Source organism: Callospermophilus lateralis, chromosome 5, assembly GCF_048772815.1.
Source record: "Callospermophilus lateralis isolate mCalLat2 chromosome 5, mCalLat2.hap1, whole genome shotgun sequence".
NCBI classification, from domain to species: domain Eukaryota; kingdom Metazoa; phylum Chordata; class Mammalia; order Rodentia; family Sciuridae; genus Callospermophilus; species Callospermophilus lateralis.
This window is the reverse complement of record NC_135309.1, coordinates 28110058-28130923: the sequence shown is the minus strand read 5'-3', so window position 1 is coordinate 28130923 and position 20866 is coordinate 28110058. Positions and strand designations below refer to the sequence as shown.

General features: G+C 39.7%; 1 protein-coding gene across 2 annotated transcripts in view; it reads left to right on the top strand.

Annotated features, from left to right (window-relative positions):
- Itk (IL2 inducible T cell kinase) overlaps positions 1-19325 on the top strand; it is a 61892-nt gene extending 42567 nt beyond the window's left edge. For both annotated transcript variants that reach the window (XM_076855729.1, XM_076855728.1), the window contains 9 exons: positions 5116-5198; positions 7082-7215; positions 7589-7663; positions 9517-9688; positions 10128-10344; positions 11246-11310; positions 11401-11519; positions 14789-14946; positions 19185-19325. In XM_076855729.1, the coding sequence (XP_076711844.1) occupies positions 5116-5198; positions 7082-7215; positions 7589-7663; positions 9517-9688; positions 10128-10344; positions 11246-11310; positions 11401-11519; positions 14789-14946; positions 19185-19256 (1095 nt within the window). In that variant the 3' untranslated portion in view covers positions 19257-19325. The remainder of the gene's footprint in view (positions 1-5115; positions 5199-7081; positions 7216-7588; positions 7664-9516; positions 9689-10127; positions 10345-11245; positions 11311-11400; positions 11520-14788; positions 14947-19184) is intronic.
- The last annotated feature ends 1541 nt before the right edge of the window (positions 19326-20866 follow it).

Genomic DNA, 20866 nt, shown 5'->3' with positions numbered 1-20866 from the left:
GAACCTCTAGAGGTGATACCCAGGTGATTCTTGGACTTAACCATATTTGAGAACCACTAAAAACTATCTCCTCAGTGTCCTGTCATTTCTTCAAATGTTGCCTCCTCCAAGAAGCCTCTTAGGCCTCTCTTTCCCTATGCATTGGATGTGGTTTCTCTCACCTTCTAACCTCATGACACACTGTTCTTACCTCTTCAGTGGCTCTGTTCTCACTCTGCCTTAGAGCTCAGCAGTTCTCTTCTGTTTCAACAAATCTAGGTAGGTAGAGGATGCGTCGTTCCTTGCAAGCAGGTGCCCCGTAACTCACTTAGTACACCTTGCAGAGAGATCTCACACATTGGATGTCCCCAAATTCAGACAGGAGCTCTGTCTAAGGCCTCAGTTCATCATATTTGCATGAGTCTAAGATGTATCAAAGAGAGAGTATTGACTTAATAACAGGAGTGTTTCAATAGAAGAAATTTAAACTAGCTACATATCAGAGACACTCTTAAAGTTAATGCAATGTGACAAGGCCATGAATCATCAGTCTGTCTTTTGACAATTTCTTACCATTGTGTTGACCTTATTTGCTATAAGGTCCCCTTAAAATTGCACAGAAAAAAAGAAAAATACTCCTAACACAGTCAGCATGTCTCAGATAAAGACAGACAATGGAATTCAAGCTTCCAACAGAGGATGCACCATAGCAAGTAATAATAATGGCCAATAAGAACCCTAATAGGCCTGATTCTGGGATCCTATTGCAGGAATATGATTATATTCTATATACTTAATTCTTCTGGCAGCTTTGCAAAAACCATTTTATAGATGAGGAAATTGATTCTCACACACTTAATCAGGAAAGATCTGGAATTCACAATTTTATAGACTGTTAGAATTCCTCTTAAAGAGTATGTGTCACAGCTGAGTGCAGTGGTGCATGCCTATAATTTCAGTGGCTTAGGAGGCTGAGACAGGAGGACTGTGAGTTCAAAGCCAGCTTCAGCAATGGCAAGGCACTAAACAACTCAGTGAGACCCTGTCTCTAAATAAAATACAAAATAGGACTGGGGATGTGGCTCAGTGGTCAAGTGCCCCTTGTGTTCAATCCCTGGTACCCACCCCCCACAAAAAAAAAAGTATCTGGCCTGTTTTCTTTGTATAAAATGCAGATTAACTGAGTTTAGTGACATGTTCTGGACTAAACAGGGATGCTTTGTCTCTCTCTTTCTGTCTTTCACCCCCACACACACATACACACTGAGTTAATAAGAGAATATATGAGCTACTTTCTATTTTCCCATCACACCAGGGTCACATAAATATTTCATCTCCATGTAATATTTTTCTATTTTGACCTTTTAATTTTCTTCAATAAAGTAGTAGAAAGTAAACTGAGACCTTCGGTATTCTTCAGGGGAGTGAGAACCCCCCGTCTGGCAGCATTGCATAAGTTAATGCCACCTTGCAAAGCTGAGATAGAAGTGATCCAATGTTCATGGTGGCTGTAACCACCTCTGAGCTCCCTGCAAAAAGTGCCTGGTAAAGCACATGCTGGGGACCTCTCATTCCTTGCATCTCTTGGCTGCCTCGCCCCAATCCAGAGTCCTTGTCACTGTCACTGAATGCCACCCACAGCTAATGGGGAAGAAAAATATGTTTCAAAGAAGATGAACCTTCCATGCTCAGCAGAGCTGACTGCAAACGTTACCTCTCCTTTTTCCAGGGCCTATGGAATATTTCCTCTTAACAGCTGAGCTCTAAGGCAATTGCAAATTTTTTTCAAAAAAAAAAAAACACTGGCTTTTTTGTAAGAATAATGATAACAATAAAAACTCATTCTTAATTAGATGGGAGAGATGTTCACATAACCTCTGTTCACAGATACTTGAGAAATGTCTGGTCTTTTTAGTCTATGTGTCTTCCCCTTTAGAAAAAGTTGCAATTCAGATGCAGTCTGCTTCTGCTCAGAGTATGATTTTTTCTGTCTTGAGTTTAACCTATTGCATTATAATAAGTCAAGAGCAAAAGCTATTTGCAAAAGAGAAAAAAATTGAACACAAGCTTTAGCTACCTGCAAGACATGGATAATACCCCAAAACAAGGTGGAGCAAAAAAATTTAGACAAATTCTCTATTCACAGCAGTCAATGCCTATCAACTGATGAATGGATAAACAAATGTGGTATATCCATACAACACGATATTATTTAGTCAGAAGAAGAAGTGACCTACCATTGTCTGCTACTACTTAGATAAACCCTAAAAACAACATGCTAAGTGAAAGAAGCCCACACAAGACCACATATTATATGATTCCATTTATACAAAATGTCTTGAATAGACAAATCTATAGTCAGAATTTAGACTTTGTGGAAGACATGCAGATGGGACCAAGATTTCTTTGGAAAGATAAAAGCGGTCTAACCTTAGATTATAGTGATGGTTGCACAACTCTGTAAATTTACTAAAAACCATTTATACACTTAAAATGGCATGCATTTGTGGCATGAATGCTGTGGCATGTAATTTATACCTCAGAAGATATTTTTGAAAAAAATGAACTAAATTGGAGATTTTGATATCCCACTACTTCAGAAACTGAACAAAACTGTTGACCTCAAAGGGATAAAAATCTTTGAAAAATAAATTTTTAAAAGTATGATTTTAAAGCATAAGTTAAAAGAGTTTTAACAATTCATTGGATAAACAATTTACATTCTACATTCCTATGAGAGAGAAAAAATATAAGAATTTGGTTAGGAATCCTCTTATCATGCCCCAGGGCTGGCACAGAGCACATCATAGAGAATATTTCCACAAAGAGTCTGATGATGTAAGCAGGATGGCATTAGTGTTTTCCAAAGGTTTATAACTCATTCTTTTGAATTAAAAAAAACTGACATGCAGGATAATACACAAACCTCAGTCCTTAATTTTCATTGTATTGTAATTAATTTAGTCAACAAATACTTTTCCACCTGCCCTGTAATTTCTTCCTTATTTAAACTCTCACAATTTGTTTTAACAGGTTAATGTATTTTCATTTAAAAGATTTTCATCTACTTGATTTTAAGTTTGTTAGATGTGTACCTTATTGTCTATAGCAGTCTTTCCCATCACTTAATAAATCCTTATTAAAATAAATGAACATTAAAAAAGAATAATTAAAATAAACTCAATGTGTGAGAAAGATGAAATATTAGATTACCTTAGGAAAAAGAAAGGTAGTAACTTTCTTATTTCCCTCAATTCTTCCCCTGCTTTCAGGCAGCAGTGAGAGCAGCCCAAGCTCACTGCCTTGGAAAAGGAAGCTACAAATGAAAAGCAGAGATCAAGTCTGAGCTTCCCGTTCCAAAATAGACTCCTGAGAGACTTCAGCACAGGAGCTTGGGAGCGTCAGAATTCTGACTTTGAGTCATACCCAGAACTCATACCCAGAGTTCATGTGGGAATCTATAGGTTTGACATGAATATACAATGAAACAAGGGCCAGTTGTCCCCCACCCCACCTCTGTCCTCCTGCAGGGTTCCAGTCAAGTTACTGAAAGCAGGGTATACCCCTGTGCAAGCATGAGGACAAACTTTGTAACTATCAGCACCATTTTGGGAGATAGGGACTGCTGGTGTGGCTGGTATAAAGAGAGTATGGTTGTTCAGTGAAGTCAGTAAGCACCAAACTCCACAGTCCATAAAGTTACACTGCAAAATATAAGAATTTTAAAAGTTTAGGGGCCAAGGTGAGCATGTTGGAGGTCTGGGCGCATAGGTGTAGGCAGGGAGCTGCTCAACTATTTGCTGTTATGTTATGTTGCTCCTCTGTACTTTAGGTTCTTCAGCTGGTTGTAATAATGAACAAAGTTTGGGACACATGGTTTAGGGAGCTGAATTAGGTCAGTGGTTCTCAAGTGTTTGTGTATGCACCTTGAGACTAGAAGATGGAGGAGTTTGTGTTGGTTTGTGTTGTGTCTTCTTTACTCTGTGTACTACATGCTATGCTGTTTGCACCAGGTCCTAGTGTAACTCTAACCTTCTCTCACAACCCTCATCATGTCTAAGTGAGTCATAATAGGCTTTGCAAATGTTACCAACGCAGAGTTATAGCTGGGTAGGAGCATAATGTTAGGCATGAAGTACTTAAAATGGAATTCGGATTTTAAAATCCCAACCAGCAATGAATATTCAGATTTTAAAATCCCAACCAGCAATGAATACACTGGCATATCCATTTGCTTGTGCCTAATTTTATTCCTGCTAGCAAAATTGTCAGGGTGATGAAAGGCTTATTCTCAGGCACTCCCTTCTCCCCACCTCTCTCATGAAGCCAGGAATTTGAAGTTCTTTCTGCCCTTCAACAAAATCAGCACACTGGAATTAGCCTGGGAAATATATTCCCATTAAGGAACTGAGGGAGCTTCCAGGAGAGGTAGCTTTATTCCCTTATGAAGGACTGGGGAAGTGGCACCAAACATCCATTTGATGGAGGCCTTATGGAGCAGTAGAACAGGCTGATGTACCACAATTTAAATCCCAACTCTTTAGCTGGATGGTGGCACATGCCTAGAATCCCAGAGGCTTGGGAGGCTGACAAAGGATGATCACAAGTTCAAAACCAGCCTCGGAAATTTAGTGAAACCCTAAGAAACTTAGCAAGACCCTGTCTCAAAATTTTTTTTTAAAAAGGCCTGAGAATGTGGCTCAGTGGTTAAGCACCCCTGGGTTCAATCCCTGGTACCCAAAATAAATGAATGAATGAATAAATAAATAACTTTGACACTTACTAGTTGTGGGTCATGGGAAAGCCAACTCAGCTTTCTGGCACTTGATGTCCTCCTTGGGACTAGAAGATAATAATGTCTAGACTGCAGTGTTGTGGTGAGGGTTGGAAATTACCTGCAGAGTCTGGTAGGTAGGGAGCCCTCAGAAGGCAGAGCTTGTGTCTGTTTTATTCACCACTAAAACAGTCCTAGCGTAGTCTTTGATTCATGGAGGGTCAAGAAATAGTAGCCATTGTTACTAAAAGTCTGCTCTGTTCTGAATAGTTCTTCCTCCTTCCATAATCAAGAAAGTGGAGCTGCATGGCTGAGCCTGGCTTCCCGAGATCACTGACCTTCTATCCTTTAACCCATTCTAGGGCAAAGAAGGAGCCTTCATGGTCCGTGATTCCAGGACTCCGGGAACATACACGCTCTCTGTTTTCACCAAGGCTATTGTGAGGTACGGTGCTGTCTCTGCTCAGCAGAATAGGAGAGACACTTCAGAATAGGGAGAGACACTTCAGGTGTGGGGTAATATAGAGCAAAATCACAGGTAGAGGTCCACTAGAAATTGTGCAGCTTCCCCTGTTCTCTCTAGGAGAACCAAGGCCAAAGGGGCCAGGAAGAGAACTGAAGAGAGTTAGAAAGGGACAGAGCCTGGGCTGGACCCCTGGTACTCCTCTGGTTAGCTCTGCCATTAGCAGAGCTCTGAAAGAAATGAAATATTTGCATTTGATGAATATATTATTTAATACACAGAGTAACAGAAAAGATAATTTCCAACCAAAAGCAAAAAATATGTGAATTCCAATTCTGGATCTTCTAATAAAACTCTCCACATTTATTGAGGCCTTACTATGTGCCAAGAACTTGACAGACCATTTCGATCCTGAGAAGCCCTGAAGGCAGAAACTGCCAAGCTCACTTCACACAGAAGAAACCAAGGCTCAAAAAGCACCTATGCCAACGGGGCTGACAGGGCAAGCCCCCTTCATGCTCTAGCCAAACTGACTGTAAGACACTCACTGCTTAGCTGCCCCCCACCCTCGCCAGTCTCTTTCTTTGTAAAATGATGTCTAAGAGTTTATCTAGGTCTCAGATCCTCTTCTAGTTAGAAAATCGCTAAGCACTTTGGCAATAACCAAAAAATGCAATAAATATTAAGAGAAAAAATAATCTTCAAAGTGTCCTAGGGATGTTTATTGGAAGTCAGAGGCCTGAAACTCCATAAGATATGCTGGACAGAAATGAGAGGTCAAGTCTGTGTTGGGGTTCATTGATTCACTAGGAAGACACCCCCTGCACATGCTGCTAGACAACATTTATTAAGATTTAACATAGCAGAGGGATAGAAGGCAAAGTCAGACAAGGAAGAGGCACATAGAGCCAAGTCCAGAGAACACCAAACACAGCTTCCAAGATCTTCTGCCAGTGGGGTCACACAGGACGTGCTTTGTTCCTCCAGCAAGGAGTTGTTGCAGTATGGTGAAGTATGGCCCACCAGAGGAGCCAGGAAAGACTCAGCACCCAGGATTTTATTGGAGGCAATTGAAGTAGGCACCCTGTGCCTAGCATATACCAAAATCCCAGACTTCCAGAAGGAGAGCTTACATTCTGCATAAGCCACACTGTGGTACATATTTCAGTCATAGCCTGCCACCCTCAGCAGGTTAGAGAATGGTGAGAGCCCGCCTGAATTTCCAAACACCTGCCAAGGGATAACTCTGCAAGCAGGACTTTCTTAGGATGAAAACCAGGCCTACTCTGTCAACTCTTCTGCTCAAAGTCAAATAAAAGTTAAGGGGCCAGAGCCACGCACAGTGGTACACTCCTGTAATCCAGTGGCTCCGGAGGCTGAGACAGGAGAATATCAAGTTCAAAGTCAGCCTCAACAAGGGTAAAGCACTAAGCAACTCAGTGAGACCATGTCTCTAAATAAAATACAAAATAGGACTGGGATGTGGCTCAGTGGTTGAGTGCCCCTGAGTTCAATCCCTGGTCGCCCCCTACCCCGGCCACACACACAAAAAAATTAAGGGGGCAGAGAGGCTTTGTCAACAGACACTGTTGACAGTCAGCTAATGGCATCTATATCACCAGTCCTCCACTTTGAAGCTGTGAAAGAAACAATCAATCCATCCAATGCTGTTGCCAATAGGATCCAGGCGCAGCCCCAGAGTACATTTTAGCACAACACTGGGGGCACCAGGACCAATCTGTCAAGGGTATACACAAGTTGAAAACTATATCTGCCATCCTTGTGAGAAATTAGGAAACAAAAATAATGAGAAAGGGATGCCAGTAGACACTTGGTGTCTCAACATTGCTTCTCTTTTTTTAAAGTGAGAACAACCCCTGTATAAAGCATTATCACATCAAAGAAACAAATGACAACCCCAAGCGGTACTATGTGGCTGAGAAGTACGTGTTTGACTCCATCCCTCTCCTCATCAATTATCACCAACACAATGGAGGAGGTAAGAGCTAGCGGGCAGAGCCAGACAGGGACCCAAACTTAGAAGTGACAAGAGCGCTACCTGGTTTCTCCATGCCAGATGAGCTAGCTATAAATGATAACTGAATACACAATTTTAAAAGGATGCTGAGTATTTGATTCATCTCACACATTTCATTAACAAACTCTACTATGGAAATCATGAATTTAACCCCCACCCAACTGTGTTGTGAATCTTCTCAGATGCAATATGAGCAACTGGACTTTGGGTTGTTGTTTTTTTTTTTCCTAAAATAAAAGTAGCTCTCGCATCAGATTTTTTCTGTTGTGATTTAACTTAGAAAATTGCTAGAGCAAAGTTCTAACTATTGCCTTTGGCTTTTCAATCGACCCAGGCCTGGTCACCCGACTCCGGTATCCAGTTTGTTCCTGGAGGCAGAAAGCTCCTGTCACAGCAGGGCTGAGATATGGTGAGTAGCACCATCGGGAATGTTGGGCCTTTGAGCTACAACTTGAAAGGTCTGGGGAAAATTCTAAGTGGACTTCCCATGAGCCTAACTGTACCCCAGACTTCAAATGACCATCCAAACAGCTATACTGTATATGTGTAGACAGCAGCACTAATGAACATTTGAACTTTGCAGTGCGTGTTGGAGGAGTGATTGTCTGACAGAACATTCATCTAGATCAAATCAATATCCTTTGGTTTTACTGAGCCCATCAATGAATGTTTATTTTGCAAGAACTTTGATCTTTCTGCATGCAGTATTAAAAGTTTTTTAGAACTGAGAGTATAGTTTGGTGGTAGCACACACCAGGCTCTAGAGTTGATCCCAACACCAAAAACAAACAAACAAAGAATTTTTTAAAAAATATTTTTTAAATGCATTTTATTTACATATTTTTTTAATTTTTGAAAAAAAAATTTTAGATGTTGATGGACCTTTATTGTATTTATTTATTTATATCTGGTGCTGAGAATTGAACCCAGTGCCCCACACATGCTAGGCAAGCACTCTAACCACTGAACCACAACCCCAGCCCCTACATATTTTTTATCTGGTGCTGAGGATTGAACCCAGTGCCCCACACTCACTAGGCAAGCACTCCACCACTGAGTCACAACCCCCACCCTGCAAAACAATTTTATACCTTCAACAAGGTATGCATTCTAATGTAGCAGACCCTACAATGATCCCCTCCTGTCCGCTGTAACTTCTTCACCCATTTGGGATTATCTGCCTGAAACCTGAAGGCATCTGAGTGTGTATCTCTTGGTCCAAAACTGTGTATTACTTGAGGAAGCAGTTGGTCTAATCTTCATTTTGTATCTCCTAGATTGGTGGTTCTCAAACTTTAATGTGCATCAAAATCTTCTGGAACACTTATTCAAAATGTTGATTTCCTGAACCCTAGGCAACACTTAGCACAACATGCTCCCTGAGAGTGGGGGTCTGGGGTCTGCATTTTAAAAAGTGTTCTAGGTGACTTTGACGCAGGAGCCCAGGGGTACTTTGAGAAACTCTGCTGTGGACTCTTTATTCCTAACCAGCAGCATGTCTGGTTCACAGTAGATACTCCATACTATTTACTGTGGAGTCTCTGCCTCCAAGAGGTGGAGACCTGGCTGTTTATGGTATTAGAAAAAACATTGGTATAGGATAATACTTCTCTATCCTCCTTATGAAAACCATGCTATTCTGGTAACTATAGAATCCTAAAGTGTCCATGCTGGTTGGGATCTCAGAGATCGTCTGGTCAGCCTACTCCTTAGGAAAACTGAGGCTCCGATCCTTTTGTTTGCTTACTGAACATTTATTGAGAGCCTGCCATGTACCGGTCACTGTACCAGCTTGGGCCTCTATAGAAGGCCCCTCTGAATCCCCTCTTTCACTGCCATTCTGCCTAAAGCTTAGCAGTGTGCTGTGTACATAGCAGATGCTTTCGATGGGTGAATGGATGATGAGTGATAAATGCAAATGAAATTTGTTCTATGTGAAAAACATTTTAGGAAATGGCTGGGACTTTGCAATAATCCATTTATGTATTTTTCTTTATAGCTTCATTATTGCCATTCTTCTTCTTTCCATGTTACTGCCACCTATGCATTTTTAATAGTTTTAAATGTACATTCCATGCTACTATTTGGGATAAAGGGTAATTAGCTATAATAATTCTAAGGCTAGGATTTATACCATGTGCCATCTTTGAGTTATATTACACATAAGCTAAAGTTCTAGGTAGAGCTATGATGTTCTCTGGTAGCCCCTGTTCCTTATTATTTGCCCTAAAAATCAAGTGCCACCCTCCTCTCTCTCTTCAGGGAAATGGGTAATCCATCCCTCGGAGCTCACTTTTGTGCAGGAGATTGGCAGTGGACAGTTTGGGTTGGTGCATCTTGGCTACTGGCTCAACAAGGACAAGGTAGCTATCAAAACCATTCAGGAAGGGGCAATGTCAGAAGAGGACTTCATAGAGGAGGCTGAAGTCATGATGTGAGTGGTAAAAGAAGCACCTGCAGACACCCTGGGGAGCGTGCCCTGGGCTGTGTTCTTTCAAACCCCTCTGACACCACATCATACTGCCTACCTTCTCAAACTCTGGCAGTGGCTTCCCACTGCACCTCAAATAAAATGCACTTCCTCACATGGTCTCCAAGGTCTGCCATGGTCTGACCTTGCACACCTCCCAATCTTCTCCCCGTCTCCCCTCTGCTCCATATCATGCCGGTTATGCTGGCCTCTGTTCATGTCCACACATTCCCTGACTCCATGTTATCCTTCAGGTCTTGGCTCCACTGACATATTTCTTTTGGGGGAGGGTGTGGATTCTGTTTTCAAAACCAAGAGTCGGACAAGGTGACAATTCAGCCACAGAAGGTTTAGCACTTTGGGAGACTGGATTTGGGCTCTTACCCTTGCCTTTTGTCTCCAGGAAACTCTCCCACCCCAAACTGGTCCAGCTCCATGGAGTGTGCCTGGAGCAGGCCCCCATCTGCCTCGTGTTTGAGTTCATGGAGCATGGCTGCCTGTCGGATTACTTGCGCAGCCAGAGGGGACTCTTTGCAGCAGGAACCTTGCTTGGCATGTGCCTGGATGTGTGTGAAGGCATGGCCTACCTGGAAAAGGAGTGTGTCATCCACAGAGATTTGGTAAGAGCATGCATGGCCAACACCAGCAGGTGCAGGGTGAAGGGCACATCCCATTGAAATGTAGGGTTAGCAAGACTGAGAATGTATTAATAAATGACAGGTCACAGACCACCTCCCTTTCTCTCTCAGCTTCTTCCTTTCTCCACCCATTGGTCCTGTAGAAAAGTGTTTCATGAGGACATTTGTGGGCTCTAATCCCCGCCTTCCTATAGTTTATGCTCTCTGAGTTTCATTTTGCATGCTTCCAGAATGGAGCTAATGACCACTCCTTCTGATCTTCTGTGCCTCAGTTTTGTCCTGGTAAAATGAGGGAAATGGACAAGCACAGTTTTTCTTAAAGTGTTATCCACCATCTACCAGAGTAACATTAGAATAACCCTAGGCCACCGTCAGAATCTCTGGTTTGGGGGGCTCAGGAATATTCATGTGTTTCCCCATGTGATTTCAAGTTTGAGACTCACTGGAGTCTTCAATCTCCAAGGGTTCTTCCAGTGCAGCCGTCTGTTTCTCCGTATTAAGGAATAACTTTAAGATGATCAAAAACCTCAAAAACTTCTTATACTAAGCACATAGGAAACAGTTTCTTCATATCATCCCTGGTGTCAGTATTTTCTTTCACATGGGTTTGGTTATCAGGTTGTGTTGGAGCCTATCTTTGGTTAGACAACACTGTGGATTTCTTAGAATCCAGAAGTGAAGAAGAGCCTGCTCTCCTGTTAAAGGATTAACTTTCTAGCAAACTTGCAGCAGGTGCTTGTGAAGCTTAATTAACGTTTGAGCTCCTCCATGCCCTCTTACAACATACCATGGAAAGGCACAGACTGATGATGGGAGACTCCTGGATTACTGCCTAGCCACCAACATTTCTCTTTTCTCTTTTGTTGGCCCATCTCTTCTCCAGGCTGCCCGAAATTGTTTGGTGGGAGAAAACCAAGTCATCAAGGTGTCCGATTTTGGGATGACAAGGTAACACGGGGTCATGGTACCTGCACAATGTCAGCAGTGGGACTGAGGCCCCCCATACATTCTGATCTCTCTATTCTGTGCTCTTCTCAGATTCGTCCTTGATGATCAATACACCAGTTCCACAGGTACCAAATTCCCAGTGAAGTGGGCTTCCCCAGAAGTGTTTTCTTTCAGTCGCTATAGCAGCAAGTCAGATGTGTGGTCATTTGGTAAGTGTCATCCAGGCCCCACTCCCATATGATCTAGGACTGCGGGAGACCAGCTATTTCCTTAGTCAGATGTAGATAACTCTACCTGCCCTGATCCCTGTATGTTGAGGGCATCCCACTGAAGTCCTATGTAAGAACAGCCCAGAAATATATGAAAGAGCCCTAATTATTGTATTTGTTCCTAGAGATTTTTGAAATGGCAGAGAGAGAAAAACAAAGTGAAAAGCAAAATTCTGGTAGCAGCTACTACAAGGTCAAAAGCCAAAAGACTCAGGAGATTAGAATATAAATTTCTTGAAGGCAGGGACCATGTTTTGTCCAATATTATACCACCACACTTAACCTCAATAAGTATTTTATTCATTCAACAACAATTTTTTGAGTAATCTGTCATTAACCAGGGGCTAATTTGGTGCACAGGCTGTAATAGTGCATAAGATAGAAGCCAAATTTTAGGGAGGAGAGGAAACAACAGAAACATAAAGAAGCTAAGAGATACAAGAATTAGTAAAACAGGGGTTAATAAGTGCTACAAATAAAATTAAACAATAATGGGGTAGATCAGCATTAGCTAGTATGCTCTGGGAAAGGGCTCTGTGAAGGCTGACTCTTGAGCAAAAAGTTGCATGATGAGAGAAAACTGTCACAATTTCAAGGACCAGGGAGCAGTGTCTCTGACGGAAAGCCCAGCAAGTGCAACAGCTGAATATGTCCCCAAAGCAGGGGGTAATGATTTCTTGGAAGAACAGAACACAATGAAATTGCAGGTCATAGTAAGGAATTTGAAATTCTAAAAAGTGTAAATGGGCACGAGTAAATGAATGAAGCCAGTGTAGTAGGAAAAGCTAAATGTTCTTCCTGAATTTGTCATGTCAAATCAAGTCAAGGTTAGTGCATACTAAAGATGTGCACAAAACTACACCAGATGATCTCTTCAATTTGGATTACAGTAAGGATTATCTTTTGGATAGGAACTGTTCAGAGTGGTCTTGCCATTCTGCACCAAGGGCTTGCTAAGAATTTACTAATCATAGAAACAAGGGGGATCCTGGCTGATTAAATGTCTAAGGAAAGTACCAGTTTTAAAACCTTTAGCATTATAGAATGTCTAATTCTGAGCACTGAGTAGTTTTTTAATTATTAATCCTTTTGATTTCTGCATTAAAGCAAATCACTATTCAGCAGTTTTAGCTGCTACTTTGTTAAGCAGGTTGAAGTTATAGAATGAACTTGGAAGAAGTTGTCCTGACGTCATTCTTGGAGACTCTTCTCTGCCCAGAGCATATAACTAGAAAGGTTAAGACTAATATATGGCCATTTCTCTGTAGATGACAAAGCTGATCACACTGTGCCAAGCTGGGGCCACACAAAGAGATGTTTGAAGCAATGACCACACTGGCACCTTCATCTTCTGACTCTGAATGGGGCTTATTCATCCACAGGGTGTCGCCTGGGAATTTTCTGCTACATTTTCTAATTAGAGGGTTAGGCTGAAATGCTCCCTCCCTGTGATGGGTTATCTGAAGAGCGTCCAGAAATAAGGTTGATGGATGGGTACAGAGTATAAATGGTTCAGTGAAGAAAAGTGTGAGAAAACTGGGGTGGCAAGCCTGAGCAGCAGAGACCTGGATGGACTGAGCTTCCTGCCTGCCTCAGCCCTTTGCACTTTGTCATTAAATACATTTTTTGCCATAATTAGCCATGCTATTTTGAGCAAGTTAAGTAACCTCTTTGAGCTTCACTCAGTTTTCTCATCTAGACATTAGAACATTTGTATTAAGCAATAATTTCCAAGTCCTGCCTTAGCAGCAACACTATGCTTTCAAAAGAAATCTCATGAGAAATTCTGGCATCTCAGGGTACTGAACAGTCTTCTTTATGGCTCAGCACTTCCAACTCCTCAGGCACCTCTGGGGAGCCCCTGAATTCTCTGAGCCAAGGGCTCTGAGCTGGCCATTTTAACAAACTTCTGAGATGATCCTTATTCAGGTGTTGGGGGCTCACACTTTGGGAATTTCTGCCTCAAGTTTCTAGAACTCATCTTGAAAACACTAGGTTAGGTGATATGTAAGCTCCTTCTGGTTCTGGTGGCCTGTGGTTATATTAGTACGATATAAAGCCCTGGTTGGGTGTGGCCATTCTACAGAGGGCAGAAGGGCAAATGGGATTAAATCAGAAGTCAAAAACAGACAACCTGAACATGTGTTTTTCCTAGTTTATATAGTACAGGTTGAGTATCCTCATTTAAAGTACTTGGGACCAAAAGTATTTCAAATTTCAGATTTTGGAATATTTGCATATACATAATGAGTTTTCTTGAAGATGAACCCAAATATAAACACAAATTTATTTGTTTCATATGCATTTTATACACTTAGCCTGAGGGTGACTTTATACACACACACACACACACACACACACACACATTTGTGTTGGGGGGGGTACTGGGGATTAAACAATGAGACACTTTACAATTGGGTTACACCTCCAGGTATTTTTATTTTTTTAATTTGAGATAAGGTCTTGCTAAATTGCTGAGTTTGGCCTTGATCTTCCTGCTTCGGTCTTGAAATGCTAGGATTGCAGGTCTGTGTTATTGCACCCAGCTATATTTTTTTAATGACTTGTACATGAAACAAAGTTTCATGATGTGGAATTTTCCGCTTGTGGTTTCATGCCAATACTCAACAATTTGATTCTGCTGCATTTGGATTTTTGGTTCAAGGATGCTGGACTTGCATTTTAAAAAATTATAATGAGTTCACCTTTTGAAGTCTCCAATTTCTGATTTGTTTTTAAAGATCAGAAATTGTGACAATCCTGAGCTCTGTTTCCATGTGGCATCCTTTAGCTGGAGCAAACCATAGCTGTCCTGTTTTGATAGAACTTTTGATCTCCAGTTTTCCAGTCCTCACCAGTACCCATGGTGTCACATCTCTCCCACTCCCTTCATTTATTTCATGCATGTATAGACATTTCAGTTTTCGTCCCCTGCAACTTTCAGTTGTAGCTTTTGAGTTAGAAATAATAAAAAGCTTAGCTTGAGAATTCTTTGCCTTTAGGCAGGTTGAGAAATTGCAGTTTTTTAAAAGTAGGACAATAAATACATAAGTAAATAACTGGCAGGCCAAATAGGCCACAGGCAGACTTGCTTTGCACTTCTTGTGGTCTGGAGGGAGAAGCTTGAATGTTAATGCCAAGTGCCTGATTCCTTTTTTGTTTGTTGGTTGACTTCTTTCTTAGCTGTGTTTGCTCCTTGTTGCTTGTAGGTGTGCTGATGTGGGAAGTCTTCAGCGAAGGCAGAATCCCATATGAAAACAGAAGCAACTCAGAGGTAGTGGAAGACATCAGTACCGGATTTCGGTTATACAAGCCCCGACTGGCCTCCTCCCACATCTACCAGATCATGAATCATTGCTGGAAAGAGGTCAGTAGGTGAAGTGGTGTCCCTCTTTAATACATGATAATACACTAAGCCAGGGCCTACCCTGTTCCCTGGAGAATGGCTCCCTCTTAGAAGGATGAGGCAGCAGGTTGACTAACAAATTAGCAGGAAGGTAACTTTGAAAGTCTTTACATTTTTTAAATTATTATTTTTAATTGTACATATTTTGGGGCACTGTTGACAATTTGATACTTGTATACAATGTGTAATGATCAAATCAGGGTAGTTACCATTTCAACATCCATAAACTTTTTAAAAGTAATTTTTGATTACACATCGTAATTGTACATGTTTTATGGGATACAATATGATATTTCAATACATGAATACAGTGTGTGCAGATCAAATTGGAGTGATTAACATTTCCATATCCTTATCATTACTTTATGTTTGGAGGTTTAAACTCTTCTCTTCTAATTTTTTATAAGACATACAATAGGTTATAGTGAACTACAGTCAGCCCACTGTGCTGTGAAACACAACACATTCCTTTTTATCTAACATATCTTTTGGTACTCATTTTCCAGTCTCCCCCATTCTCCTTCCTCTTACCTTTTCCAGCCTCTACTAATCTCTATTCTACATTCAGATTGACTTTTTAACTTTCTATATATATATGAGGGAACATGCATTTGTCTTTTGGTGTCTAACATTTTACTTAACATAATGTCCTCTTGGCCACTGTGAATGGTGCTACAATAAACATGAGAGTACAGGTATCTCTCTGATGTGTTGAGAAGTAGGTCACATGCTAGTTCTATTTTTAGTGTTTTGAGGAACCTCCATAGTGTTTTCCATAAACATATTAATTCAGATTTCTACCAAGACTGTATGTATTCCGTCACTCCCTTATTTTTACATCCTCACCAACATTGGTTATTTTCTGTTAATCAATTGGATAGAGTCCCCAACCCTAACAAAGTTAACATCAACCTTAAATATTATTCAATTTTCTATGTAATATCACAAGTCATTAGTATAGTTTCAAAGAGGATAGAGAGGGGCTATATCAACACCCTCCTCAACTTTTTGAGCAGAAAAAAAAAAAACTTTATAAAAGCATGAAAAGAACAGGAAGTTAGTTCTATAAATAGGGGACTAGGAGTTCACTTTTACTATGAAAATATTAAAAGGATTAAATTAAAATTTTTATTATTTATTCAACAATTCAGAATCTGGAGTCATTTCGTATCTTCCCAGATAGCTCACTTACTCCCATCCTTAGTTCATAGGCTCTGCCTTGAGCCACATTGATGTGATTCTTAATTGTCTTTTGGTGAGTTACAAAATTGTACAATTCAGCTAAAGTAGAAAATAGCTGAAGTGGAGACTCAGTAAAAACTCAGATTGTTAAAAGACAAAAAGGTAGAATGTGAACATATATACTTATACAGAACACTTGGATTTTGTCACAGTTTTGCCATTTCTTTACCATTAATCTTGGCAATTGTCTCTGAACCTCATTTTTCCTGTAAGATCATTAAATAATGCTTGATCTGCAACTTCTTAGAGCTTTTTATAACCCAAAACAAATAAACAAACAATGGCATAAAAGGGGGCTCAAATCTTATGTTCTCTACAAGGATTAAATGCTATAATAATATTAATAGCTGATGTTAATTTAACATTTTTTTCTCTTTTAACATTTTTATATATTTAAATTAATGGACCTTATTTTTTAGAAATTTTAAATTTACAGAAAAATTGAATAATGCATGCAGAGAGCTCCTAAATACTCTCCTTGCTCTCTGGTTATAAATATTTTACACAAATGTGGTATACTTGTAACAATTAGTGAACTTCTGTCAATAAATTGTCATTACTAGAGTTTGTAATTTACATTAAGGTCACTTTTGATGCTGTAGAGTTGAAGGATTTTGAAAAATGCATGATGTCATGTATCCACCATTAAAGTGTCATATAGGATAGTTTTGCCACCCTAAAAATCATCTGTGCTTCTCCTATTCATTCTTCTCCCATCCCAAACTACTGGCAACTACCAAACCTTTTACTGTCTCCATGGTTTTGCCTTTTCCAGATGGTCATATGGTTGGAATTACACAATATGTAGCCTTTTCAGTCTGACATTTTTCACTAGTAATATGCATTTAATGTTACTCCATGTCTTTTCTTGGTTTGGTATGTCATTTCTTTTTATTGCAAAATAATATTCCATTATATGGATATACCATGGTTTGTTTGTACATTTACCTACTGAAGGAAATCTTGATTGCTTTCAGTTTTCAGAAATTATGAATAAAGCTACTATAAACATTTACATGTAGACGGATCCATTTATGTGGATCTATTTATGGGACGTAAATTTTCAACTCAGTTGGGTAAATGCCTAGTAGTGTGACTACTGGATCATATGGTAATACTATGTTTAGCTTTGTAAGAAACTGCCAGACTGCCTTCCAAACTAGCTGTACCACTTTGCATTCCTACCAGCTATGAGAACTCCTGGTGTGCTTTGTTCTTATCCATTGGTATTAGTTGTGCCAGATTTCAGCCATTCTTATAGATGTATAGTGATAACTCACTGTTGCTTTAAGTTGCATTCCCTAACGACACATGATGGTGAATACCTTTTTGTATGCTTATTTGCCATCTGTGTATCTTTTGGTGAAATGTCTGTTCAGATCTTTTGCCCATTTTTCAATCAGGTTGTTTTCTTATTGTTGAGTTTTAAGGATTCTTTGTATATTTTGGGTGAAAATCCTTTATCAAATGTATGTTTTACAAATATTTTCTTTCAACCTATAGATTGTTTTTTCATTTTCTGTATATTTTTAAATATTTATTAGTGTATTATAGTTAACATAATATCTGTGTCTTTTACAGAGCAAAAGTCATTAATTATAACAAAATTCAATATTAATTTTTTCTTTATGAACTATGCTTTTGATGTTGTGTCTAAAAACTCATTGTAAAACCTGAAATTTCCCAGATTTTCTCCTGTTATCTTACAGAAGTTTTATAGTTATGCATTTTATATTTAGGTCTATTATGCAGTTTGAGTAAATTTTTATGAAAGGGATGAGGCATGTTACTAGAATAATTTTGTGTAGATACCCAATTTTTCTAGCATTATTTTTTATTTGTAAAAGATTAATATATATATATATATATATATATATATATATTAGTGTATATATATATACATATATATATAATAAACATATAATGTATATAATTATACATAGTATAATTATATATTATATATAATATTTATTCAGCAATTATGAATGAAGTTGCTATAAACATTACATTAGATGGATCCATTTTTGTGAATTTATTTAAATATAACTATATACAATATCTATATTACATAATAACTATATATTATATATAGTTATATAGATAATATTATATATATGTATATATATATATATATGTATGTATATATATACACACACACACACATATATATATATATCTGAGCTCTCCAGTTTGTTCCATTGATCTATTTGTACATTCTTTCACCAGTACAATCCTGGCATGATTATTGTAGTTTTACAGTAAGTCCTAAAATAAAATAGGGTCAGGTGACCAGCATCTCCAACTTTGTTCTTTGTCATTGTTGTTTTTGCCTGTCCATATAAACTTTAGAGTCTGTCAGTGCCCACAAAATGACTTACTGGTTTTGTTTGTTTTTGTTTTTGTTGTTTGAGTTGTGTTGAATCAACTTGGGAAGAACTGATATCTTAACACCCTAGTCTTCCTATCCATGAGCATAAAATCTGTCTCCATTTAGTTAGATCTTCTTTGGTTTCTTTTATTAGAATGTTACATTTTTCCTCATCTAGATCATACATATTGTGTGATTTATGCTTAAATTTTCCTTTTTGATGAGATTTAGCTTTAATTTTATGATGTATTTTTATGTATGACATTATATTCTCAAAACAATTTTATGAGGTAAATTTTATTGTTATCTCCTTTTATAGATAACAAAACTAAAATTCAAAGAGCCTTAGGAACCTGTTTGTTCCATATCACCCAGTTAATGAGTGGTAAAGTTGAGATTTAAAGCTAGGTGATTTGATTTCAGAATACCTGCTTATAATAGCGAGAGAATAATGCTACCAATACAATACATATAAAATCATGTTTAAAATTTAACAAAAGATACTTTTATTGCATTCTACTGGTTTGTGTTGGATTTATCTATGACACATAAGTAGAAGGAACTCAGACTTCTTTTTCTTCCTCCTCAGAGACCAGAAGACCGGCCACCCTTCTCCAGACTTTTTGGTCAACTGGCTGAAATCGCAGAATCAGGACTTTAGTAAACTCACTGCCAGGCCATGAGCTGCAGGTGACCGAAGGCAGAGTGTCCTCCTTTCATAGAGCATTAAAAACTGCCACCAGCCCAGGACTCCTGGAGGCAGCTTGGCCTGTAGCACTGGCCCCTGTGATGAATGCAGCCTCCTGACAGAGGCCTGCAGCCAGGTCACAGGCAAGGGGTTGTCCACCAAGCTGAGAGCAGGCCAGCACAGCAGCAATGTCACTGTGTCCTCTCCGGCCTCCTGTCACCTGAATGCACAGACCTCAGTCTGACGGCTTTCAGGGAGCACTTCTTGCACCTCTTAACAATAGGCAGAGAAGGTGTAGGAGCTCAGATTCTTATTTTTAACATTAAGCACGGATCTAAGGCTATGGTTCCGGGGATTTTCATTTGACCCAACCACACAATATACCAGTATATGGGGGCCAAGGAGAATAAGAAGCATGACTCTTTTTCTAAGAAAACCAGTGAGTTGGTTAAGGCCAGGAAGCATGCTCGGTTGCTGTGATGCAGTCAGCCGCAGTTTCCTGCAGTAGATGTACTGAAGCAGCTGCTTACACCAGAGGCCGGATGTCCTGAGAAGCAGCTTCATGAGGCTTCACAGAGCACACTGCCTCATCACTCCTTGGAGGAGCTTGGATGGATCCGGATGAACCATTCAGATCCCATGATTGGACCATGAGGTATCAGATGTCTAGTCAGGAATAAGAGGGCATCTGAGAGGACCACCTCCCCCCGCCCCAAAACAAACAAACAAACAAACAAACAGGAAAAAAGGCATTACCATGCCAATGCTCCCATTTTGTATCAAGTCATGCAAGTGACTGTGCCTCCTCTTCTACGCAGAGTGCTTAGGAAATGATTATTTCGGAATCCTCATCATTCCAGCCACTGGGAATCAGCCCCCTCTCTGAACAATACTACCTGCATCAACAGGGGGCAGCATTGTGTCGGCCAGTGTGGTCTTACAGAGAGCAGTTCTAAGGTTGAGACTTCAAGTCTCCCAAAATTCTAGGAGAGGGATAAGAACTTTGTTCTTGGTTAAACTATTTATATGGAAACTGAGTCAAGCACTGTGGTGCTTCCAGGATATACAGGATGTCCAACTGTTGACTGAGTTCTTGTATGGCAAAGTAGATACATATACTGAGCTACAAGCCCTTCCTGGGGAATGCACCTGAGTTCACATCAATTTAGGAAGATAATATTATTTCCCCCCATTTTAAAAAGCCAAGAAATGTGCCCAAGGTGACAGAATTGGGAAGTATAGAGCTGAAATACCAGCCAAAGTCTGACTCCATTGCAGAATCTTTGTTATTTTTTAAAAAAATATGTATATTTTTAGTTGTTGATGGACCTTTATTTTATTTATTTGTTTATATGCGATACTGAGAATATAAAAACCCAGTGCCTCACACATGCTAGGCAAGCACTCTACTACTGAGCCACAACCCCAGCCCAGAATCTTTGTTTTTATTCAACACTGCCTCCTACTGAGAGTGAAAGGGATTGCAAAGGAGATCAAAAACTGGAGAAACCCACAGACTGCCCATAAAGAAATCAATACAGCACCAATGAGGAATGCTGCTTATGCAGAGACCACTCAGTGGA